Source organism: Calonectris borealis, chromosome Z (genome assembly GCF_964195595.1).
Source record: "Calonectris borealis chromosome Z, bCalBor7.hap1.2, whole genome shotgun sequence".
NCBI classification, from domain to species: domain Eukaryota; kingdom Metazoa; phylum Chordata; class Aves; order Procellariiformes; family Procellariidae; genus Calonectris; species Calonectris borealis.
The window spans coordinates 563833-574324 of record NC_134352.1 but is presented as its reverse complement, the minus strand read 5'-3'; the positions used below and the strand labels follow the sequence as shown (position 1 = coordinate 574324).

Below are 10492 nucleotides of genomic sequence, written 5' to 3'. Positions count from 1 at the left end.
CAAAGCATTCTGTGATTCTCTGATTCTTGCAGGGAAGCAGCCCCAGCAGATATAAGCAAGCCCGCCTGCCATATTTTGGGAGGTGGGCCAGGCGCAGGCAAGGGTGGGAGTTTGGGGTTTCCCCTCCACAGCTCCGGCCAGGACTTGTACGCTGGCCGCACACCTGCACTGTCCCTGCCTGCACCCCCAGTCGGCGGGATGAAGCCCACCACCATGCCCAGCAAGTGGCTCTGGCCGAGGGCCACCCTCAGGGACTCCTGATGAAAACCATAGGGCCAGCCAGGTCTGAGCACCTCGGTTTACAGTGGCATCCATGCATCCTTCAGGGGAAATACCTCCGCCATGCCTTTCCTAAGTCCCCAGCCCAACTGCAAGTGCCGCCAGCAAGCACGCTAACATCTCCCAAAGTCTTGTGTTTGGTCTTCTCAACGTTGTCTGAATTAGCGTACATCACACAAGCCATGCCACTGAGGAAACAAATAAAAGTGTGTTAGCAGGGCAGTATGCAGAGTGGGTGAAGGACCCATATGTCGTTGACAGGAGCTGCTGTTCCCTCACTGGACAGACAGAAAGACTCATTTTAGCCCAGCCTGGTCACCGAGCAGATGGTGTTTCCATAGCGCGTGTAGCTCAGCCCACCTCCGCTCCAGAGCCACACCTGCACCGTTGCTGCCTGCGGTCAAATCCTCGTTTCTTTTCCGTTCAGCCAAGGAACCGGACAGCCTCATCCCTTCCCAAGCTCACAGAGAAGGTGTGTGTGCTCAGGGAGCAGAAAACACGCACTCCTTGGCCAGGGGCAGGCATGAAGAGTCCCCACACAAACAGCGTCCAGGGACAGAAACGCCCTTTGCAGCTTTGTCACCAGGGTGCAAGCGATCACGGGTGCTCAGAAAGCGATGACACCAAAGTAATGCTTCAGAAGGTTGCCTGTGTGAATTGTCTGTGCTGTTATTTGCTTCTGTTAAAAACAGGTGTGTATCAGCTATTAATTGTTGACAGATGAAAAGCAGGACTTTTCTCACTGGTAAGTTTGTCACAAAACTTACTTCTGGGTTAGGACTTCGGCCAAGATCCCTGACGGGCTCCGTGAACATCTTGCTGAAACGTCATTAAGCCAGTGGGACCTGGTTGCCTTCATGACTTTTGAGGGTCTGAACACATCTGCCCCAGAAACCTGGAAGTGATGGCTGCGTTTCCATAGCGTGAGAAGATGCCGCTGGAGTTGGAGAGGGAGCTTCTCAGTGGGTCAGTGGCCACTAAGGACACCAGACACGCAGCGCAAGCGATGAGGTGGGGAGGGAGGAAGAGAGGGAGGAGTGTTAACTCAGGAGCTGCCGTTTCAGAGACATGCTTGTACAGCTGGAAGCAAGTATTTGTACTTGATTGTTCATCCATGGGAATGCATCCCAGGTTCAACACCCAGAACCCTTCTTCAGTCTTCAGACACACACAGGCAAGCACCAACGGGACCCCTCTGCAGCGCCTGTGCCGCTCAGGGCGGATGAGGATGGCTGGGTCGGGACTAAGGAGGCCATGGCCAGATCTTCATCTCACCCAGGGTCAGGGAGCTCCTCCACTGCCCTCAGGAGGAGGGGACAGGGTCATGCCTGTCATCAACGCATGACTGAGGTTGGCTGCCCCTCGGCCTGGGGCAGGGGGAGGCTGCAGGGGGAAATCAGCAGTTCTCCTGGCTTCCATGAAGTGGCAATGATTGGTGTAGCTGCTTAGCGGGTTGTTTGTAGCTGCTCTCCTCTCTTCATTAGCCCCAGGAGTCACACATTGAAGGACATGTCACTATTAGCGTTCCCTCTCCGAGCAGAAATGTGGAATTAACAGGGCAAAATCCCCCCTGGCGCACATCTGGACTATGGCGGCTTGAATCTGAAATGCCTTCACTGAATTGCACAGACCCCAAAACAAGCGCCTTCCCCTCTGATTTGCCTCGGAAAGCGCATGTGGCTGCCCCCGCGCTTGGTACGCCCCCTCAATACATCCGTTTAACCAAAATGATTACCGTGGTATTTCTCCCCCTTCCTCTCAGGGTGTTCATAATTGGGTTTTAGCACACAACCTACTAAGATGTACGTAAGGTGTCAACTGTTATTTCGGAATTCCTTCGTGGATGCTGCTTAACTTGAAACCAGAGAATTTGTTTCGGTGCTCATTATGATGACAAATGAACATAAATGAATATTAAGCAGTAAAATGTCACAAAACTGCCCATGTCTTCAGTTGCCCATGTGTTTGATACCAGCATATAGCATGATCACACACGACTGTCAGATAGGATGCTCTGTACAGAAATAACATCAGCCTGAAATATAGCCACAATGACTGTTAACCTGGTTCAAAGTTGCTTAAAGCTTACTGAATTCTTTGAATCAGCGCACCAGTTTCAAAACACATTTTCAGATGTGTTTTGAGTTCATATTTGTAAAATGTTGTTGCTTATGCTTAAGCCACTCATAGTAATACAAACAAGCAAGTATTTACAGTGGTGCTTGTGTAAAATTGAGCAGACTGATTTTTTTCTTTGCCACCAAAAAAAAAAAAAAAAGAAAATTGCCTTGAGTCTCACAGCCTGTTTCAGTGTGCAGCAAGAGGAAGCCGCCCCAAGGGGGGCTGCTCACATCTCTTCTTTATCCCCAGATACAGCCGTGGCACCCACATGCGATTAAAGCAGTAGCCAGCCGGCTGCAAAAGACATGAAGCTACTGCACGATTTTGATCACACAGAGCGTCAGGAGAACTGCTTCCTCCTGTTTCTTTGTTTGATTTGAAACCCAGTCAACGCAACCAGCTTTAAGAATACAACAATAATCAGATCACCAAGTTTAAAGCGCAAAATTCCAATTAGCATGTTCCTACTAGATATTTTCTCCTTCCCTTGCAGCGTGGCTGGCGTGGCTGCAGCAAGGTGACTCGTCGCGGTTGTCCCAGGCGGTGCGTGCGGTCAGTGCTGGCGCCCCGGGCTCCGGCGTCAGTGGCGGTCGTAGGCAGCAGCGGCCGCTGGCGGGGCTGCCCCGCGGGCTGCAGCACTGTAGTAGTATGGGGAGCCTGCAAGAGAAGAGTCGACCATGAGGAAGACAAAGGTGGAAAGGTGCCAGCTTGCAGCATGCCGACATGGGCGGCAGACAGCTCTCCAGCCTGAGCTCAGACTCTCAGCAATAAAGGCCATGTAATTAGAATAAAAATCACATTCACGCATTCTGCGTGAGAACGGTGCTATCGTTGCTTTGCGTTTCTGCCAGCTGTAGGGTACCCAGTTTCCTTTCCTCCACTCAAAACATTAGTTTCATTTACTTCCCAAAAAAAGTGGATTACTTTTCAGAATGGAAGGTCAAAATGTTCCAGCCCCAATATATTACAACACCCTGACTTCTCTGATTTATTGTTCTCCTCCTTTTGGAAGAAGAAGGTTGAACCCCAAAGCACTCAACATATTTCACTGGACTCAACAACAATTCCCCCTTTTCTCAAACTACTTCTTTCAATGAATAACCCCCCCGGATTTTGCTTAACTCTGGCAGTGACCTTGGAACTCCAGAAAGAAATGCCAAGTTTGTGCTACCAGATCCGCTTTGGGATCACGACACTGCACCAGCCTCTGCCTTCGGCATCCAATATATTTGTTGAAGGGAGAAACTGTCTTCAGAAAATATTGGTGACTTTCTCTTTCACTTGGTAACAAATTTGAACTGAGAAAGTAGTTTACAGCTCGCTCTCTACAATGCCTCATCCAACGAAGTATCTGATACTCCATATCACAGGTTTTGAAATGGACACTTAAGCCTCAAACTGATCAAATTTATGCTCTATTTTTTGATTGAGTACATGCATTACACACCTGAATGAACTATGCAGGTGAGGCTTAAAGCTTTGCAGATTGATGAATGCCAAGGCACTCACCTACCAAGACAAGGCCTTAAAAATATTGGCAATGACTTTTCTGCCCTGCAGGGCTACGTGCTGGTAGACTGGGTGATTACCAAAGGATCACTTGGAACCTGCACCATTTGCTTGGATGAGGAAGAGTCTTTGACTTCAGATGTACCCAGAGAGATACCGATCTGTCCAGACAGCACCAGCTATTAAATACCTTCCAAGTGCATCCAAGAGGAAACCAACTGTGATGTGGTGTAAGAAAAGAGTTGGGCAAAAAATTTTTCAAGGCACTACCAGTTTGGTCTCCAAGTCACCAGCAGTTTCACATGCATGAGATGCAAGACATGCCGCAGTGTGGAAGAAGCCCCTTGGAAGGACTCGCACTTGGACACGTGTGTCTAAGACCCCCAGGCAGGCTTGCACAAGCGACAAAGAGCCAACGCGAGGAACGGTTCTGGAGCAGGCTCAGCTGTAGGGTCCGGTTTCACGAGTGACCCCATCTGAGAGCCGCCAGCCATTCTGAACTCCCTGCCTTTATCCCACCTGGGACAGTAGCTCAGCAGCCATGGTTGAGGGTTTTCATGTCCAGGGACATGACTTGTCACAGAGGGGGTAACTTCTGCAGCTTCAGTGAGGCAGAGGAGCAGGCCCCTCCAGGAGAAGGTGGTGCCACCAGACCTCAGTCGGACAAAGCATCGGTGGCAGGGAAGCCAAAGGTGCATTTTCAGCTGTTTGTTTGCCCCCAGACTCTAGGAAACCCTGCTCCAGCAGGTCCGATGGCTGCCCGGCACCATGCCTGCCTTCCACCATCATGGCCCCGGCACGCCCGGGGAAGGAGAACCCAGACGGCATGCCCTGTGCCGCCGGTCGCCAGTTCTCCCCCAAGCGCTGAGCCAAGGAGCCTCTGCCTGGGAGGCTGGAGAACATCCTGGCCTCCCCTGATCTTACACAGCCTCCAGCTGAAGGCTTTGCTTTTCAGAACAACTTGAGTGATTACTCAAGGGCTGCTGGCTCAAAAGGTTGAGCACAGAGCGAGAATCCCATCGCCAGCCTCTAAGAGGAAGCCCACGGACATTTACTGTTAATCGTCGGCTCACAATGGTGGTGTAATTGCAACATGCAGGGCTTTCACCACCTTCTCTCCAAACCGACCTTGGTGAGCTGCCTGGAGTGATTTCCAGGGCTGCTGAAATAAGCCGTGCTGCCCAAGAGGACACCCCAAGGAGACAGCCACACCAACTGAAACACTGCCTGCAAAGATGGGCTCTTCCACCCTACCTCCCTGTTGTGGATCCACCAGGATCCATCTCACAGGCAAGTCCACCTGTTTCTTCTGGGCTGCTTTCGTCCTGAGCGCCATCTCAGGAAATGAGCTCAGGCTTCATCACCAGCCTCCTGCTGCTCATTTCCAAGGAAGCACAAGCCAACGCACCCAAAAAACGGAGCTCAACCAGCACCAGCTATTGCTCGGTACATGCAATGCGCTCCTCAGCAGAGTCATGGAGAAGAAACCTGTTTCTCATGATCAGAGTCCTACCAAAGCATTGGATACTCACTGGCCAGGCTAAGCATTTGCAAAGATGTTTGCAGAACTTCCAGGCAGGAGCCTGTCTCACCTAGGTTTATTAACTAAAAGGTAAGTATTTTAAGCCACAATCAATGGAGGTAAAGCAGAACCCTTCAGAGGGTCATAATCCCATTTACACCTGCATAAGTGCAGAGCTGACAGCCTTGCATCATCTGCTGAGGGCACCACAACTGCTGTCCTGGGCTGGATGGACATCAGGTTAACAAGCCCCAGCCTCAGGAGCCATATTTCACAGAGGAGAATACTGGAAAGCTTCACAAGGTCAGTGAACACCATTCTCATGGGTAGCCTAAAATAAACTGCTGTATATTGTGTATCCCAGCCAAAGTCAAGCAATTAAAAACATGGAAGCCTTCCTCGGCCAAATGCAGCAGTCTTGAGTGAGCAAAGGCAAACTGAACAGCTCACCAGACTTTGAAATGTGCATGCCCTGTCTAGTTGGGGTTTTGGGGATGCTCTCTGTATCCAGTGAACAGGGGGACGCACTCTCGGGGGTGCCCAGTTTGTCAGTCCGTGTCCTCTCACGGCCACTCCTGCTACCTGGGAGTCCTTGGGGATCATCTGCCGCTGCGGGGCAGTCAGCACCTTGGGGTAAAACACCTCGCAGGCCCGCGAAGGGCTGGGGGGAACTGCGGTCCTCCCCCGCCGCAGCACCAGCAGGTCAATGGGGAGCGGGGAGCAGGGAGCAGTGGTGCCCGGCTCCCAGGCGTGACGGCCAGCGGAGACCCCCGTCCCTGCTGGCACTGGCACCGGCACCGGCACCAGCACCCAGCCACAGCAGCTCAGCTCAGGCAGAGGGGTGGGAAGTCCGGGGAAGGGATCCAGAGCCACCAAACAAGTTCATCCTGACCCACAGAGCGATGTGTGGGTCCCACCGGAGCCAGATGCAGCAATCCCCGAGGTTTTGGGGTAACGGGGGTCTTTTCGGGGTCAGGGCCTTTGCTTCCCCCCTCCCTCTTCCTCCACTGCTGTTCTGACTCAGTGCAGCTACCAAAGCCCAATATTTCTCTCATGCTTTCCAAAGGCCTTACACTTCTTCTGAGTTTGATTTTTCCAGTTTGCCTTTCAGCAGTGAAATCAAAAAAGCTTGTATTTAAAGTGAAAAATGAAAACAACACATTACAAAGCATTCACTCTTCCTCCCTGTCACCATGCCCCCATCCAGAACAGACTTTTCTGTCCTTTTGTAGTTTTTTCTTTATAATTCATACTATCATCAATTTATTTTTTGACAAGTCATTTCTGGCGCTTACTTGTTCTCTAATGTTTTCACAGAAACACACAGAAGAACTGGATCTAATCCTAACTGACCAGCTCCAAGCCCTGCCCTCACACGATGCCATGCCGGCACCGGCAGCTGAGGCACCGCGACGGTGCAGGAAAATGCTCCCAGTGCGCAGGTCCCGTAGTGGGCGGGAGTGGGGACGCCCCGTCAAACAAAACCCGCCACGAGCAGCGTCAAGCTGAATGCGATGAGCAAAAATGGTAAAGGATTTCTTGCAACAAGCCAACACAAAATTGAATCATTTTTCTTCGTTAAACTGTGTTGCCGTTAGCCGCTCTTAGCATGTGCACGTTGAGCTGACTTTACACCGGCACGCATGCCAGGACGTGCTGACAGCGATGGACTGAGCCCCAGGCGTGCATGTGCTTGCTTCCCATGCGCTTGTGCATATGCCTCCACGTGCACCCCTGTATGTAGCACTTCCAGGTCATTCACAGCACAGTGGCGGAAAAAAAAGAAAAAAGATGCCCCTTTCTCTACCTCCTCTTCTGGCTTTGAAATGGGGACACCTGCTACAGCCACCGAGCCAGATGCCACACGAGCAGCCAAGGTTTGCATCTTCTTCCCAGCACATCCCTCTGAAACTTCGGGTCTGTCCTCACTCTGGCCACGGTTGGGGCGGGACTGAGCCACACCATGCAGCAAAGGCTGTCGTGGCCCTGCCGCAGAGCTGGGTGTTGGTGCCACTGGGGCCGATGACGGGATGGGAGAGCAGGAAGACGCTGCAGAGCTGCAGCAGGGAACTGACTTCTTCTGTCCCATGCTTCTGTTGACCACCCTGGAGGACTGCAGCTTGGTCATCTCCCCTTCCACAAGAGCTGCGGGGCACGGCATTCAGCACTGCCCCAGAGAGGAGGGAGCACGGTCACCTGTTTGCATGTGTTCCCAGGCCAGCTGGGGCAGACATGAGTGGGCTGCCTGGTGCAGAGGAGCGGGGAGCACCAGAGCAAGGGCAGAGCAGGCACGGGGGCGATGGGGAGCAGCCAGTGCTCTGCTGGGGCCCGGCAGCCGCTCCCCACCACCTGCATGCCAAGAGCATCGTCCTGCCTTCCCGTGGAGACACTGGCTAATGCCTCTCCCTGCTGCTCCATACTCAGGAGACAAAGACTGCGGACTGACGACCACAGTCTTTTCACTGTTCTCAGCTCGCTCTATTCCTATTCTCTTTATTCGACCCCAAAATCATATTCTAACCCAAGTATCTCTTCTTCCTGCCACTTGCAAATCACTTGCATCTCTTCTTTTAGCTCCTCTTTCATAGGTCTCAGTATGGTGTGATTGCTGCAGTGCAATTCTTTCTTGCCAGCACAGGGAATTAATTGAACATAGGTGCTGTTAAGTGCTTACAGTATTACACTTTCATCTTGGTGAAGGGAACGGAACTTAGTAAAACAAACTATGTCAGTCCATGTACCACTCCTGATTAATTTTGTCAAGGTTTCTGCTTTGAGGCTGCTACTGCCAGAGCTTGCTCTCAGGAGAGAATTACTAAACACACTCACGTATACTCCTGAGAAGAGTGGAAGCATCCTGGATATAGTTTAAATTAACCTCCTCTCCACTGCGGGCGCTCAGGCTTGTCACACAGAGCCTCTGGGTGTGCAAGGAGACTTGGAGCAGGTTTTTAAGGTTCTGCCACAGGATTCCTACTTGCCCTGAGTTACCAGTGGGGTTAGTGGACACCTTGGCCGTGCAGGATCAGGCTCCCAGGAATAAAGACAGAGTTGCACATAAGCAAGATCTCTGCAGAGCACAAGGAATGTGTCCGACCCACAGCCCAAGGCCAAACAGGGAGACATTCTCTCTCGGGTCCTACGGCTGTACCTGGACCTCGCAGCGTTGTGATGGTGTGCTCCCCCCTGCCCCCAACCTGACCTCCTCCCGCAACCCTGCTCAAGCGATAGCCACCTGTGGCGACCGTGATGGGTACGTCTGGTCGTGATGCATGCATCCAGCTCAAAGTGGATTCAGGGGAGAGAGGTAACAACACAATAGGCAATGCATTCACCTACCCACAATGCATATATAATCCTTTAGACATAAACCAAGCCATGACCAAGCCCGGGACTAAATTTGGATCCAGCCGCACCCAGACTCCTCTAAGGGAAGGAGTTTGGAACGCAAGGGGGTCCTCTCTGAACCTGGTCACTCAGCGGGCGGATCTCCCTGGCAGTTTTGTCTGACCCTGTCCTCCATGCAGTAAATAATCAAGTGTACCTTGCCATCAAATCTCGTTACAGCACTGTCGCATTTACCATTGAACGTTGTTAACTCACTGTCTTACATCAACAAACATACTGCTGCTTCTCTCTTACCAGTGAAGTGCATCTCCCTCTCACTCCTTCCGTGACAAGTGTCTCTTGGAGCACCAGCTCAGTGGCCTTGCCCTCCAGCACTGTGTTGGCATGGGCAAGCGGGCTGGGCTTCCCCACCTAGGTGTTAAGGTCATGGACTTTTGCAATGCCCTGTGCTGACTTCTAATAAATGCCTTTCCAAACTGACCACTGTTTGCTTTTGGTGCTTTTCTGACAGAGAGGCTTGAAATGAAAGGGAATCCCAAGGTTCAGCTCACCAAGACCTCACAGCCCAGCTCTCACACGGTGCCTGTGGGGCATTCGAGCAGCACGGGGAGGTACAGGCTACACCAGCTCTCAAACAGCTCAGCAATTCCTGCAGCAATGACAGGAACAGAGTGGAACAGGTATTTTAAAACTACCAGTGGTCAGACAAGGGGATCCCCCTTCAGGAAACTCCAGCACTCCCAGTTTTGTGACCAGGCTGAACTGGAACACTAAGTTCATCCCTAGGACTTGCTGCAGAACAAAAACTTGTTTCTTTTTGTTGCATTAAAACTTCCAGTCTTGTAACTCCAAATCAATGCATCATTGCACACGCAAAGCAATATAACATTATCTGTGCAGTGACTGAGTCTGTGTTTACTGAAACGTAAGATTTTGAAAATATCAAAACAAAGTATCTAGAAGAAGATAAAAACAAGGAATCTACGATTATCCATTTTAACAACTTGCGCCAGCAAAAAATGCCAGCATTGTTGTCATTATACTGTGAAACATTTCAATTTCAATAAAGCTGCAGTTTCTGAAGGAAAATGGTAGCATCCAAATCTTTTTGCCCTTGCCTCATTTAAATATGTTCATGGCACGCTGCTGAGTAAAAACTGCTGTAGAAATCCTGCCTGAGGTGTGAGCCTTGCCGCGGGGAGCATGCCTCCGTTTCAGCTGTGCTCATACAGCGCGCCTCCCACACCGTCGAAGATGAGATGGAATTTGGCCCCAAAACTGTATCATCCAAAAGGACACAAGAAAAAGAGGAAGAACAGGGAAAAAAACGAACGGCACAGGTAAAAGGTGTCCTGGCAGAAAGCGGCCGGCTCCTGACAAGCCTCTGTTTTAAAGTCTTCTCCTGACCCAGACCTGCCCATCTCCACCGCTTCAGAGCACCGTGAGGACGTACGCTGCCCTGCACCCTGGCCACACGCTCAGAGCTTATACGAGCCCATCATCTCAAACGAGCAGCCGAGCAGGTCGTGGGCACAACCTGCTGCTGCTGGAGTCGAAGAGCCACTGCCCATCCCTGCAGGGCAGTGCGAAGCTCTGGGATGGCTCCGGCCTGGCTCCGGTGCGGCTCTGGCTCCAGTGTGGCTGCGGTGTGCACGTCCTCCCCTGCAGAAGAATGCACCTGCAGGCAGAAGCACGGTGTGCAGCCCAGGAGCC

The 10492-nt window shown here is 51.6% G+C and overlaps 1 protein-coding gene across 1 annotated transcript in view; it reads right to left on the bottom strand.

Annotated features, from left to right (window-relative positions):
- Positions 1-1060: 1060 nt before the first annotated feature.
- The window catches only part of PAX5 (paired box 5), a 137778-nt gene continuing 128346 nt past the window's right edge, over positions 1061-10492 (bottom strand). The window contains exon 10 of the mRNA XM_075137850.1: positions 1061-3057. Coding sequence (XP_074993951.1) covers positions 2981-3057 — 77 coding nt within the window. The 3' untranslated portion in view covers positions 1061-2980. The remainder of the gene's footprint in view (positions 3058-10492) is intronic.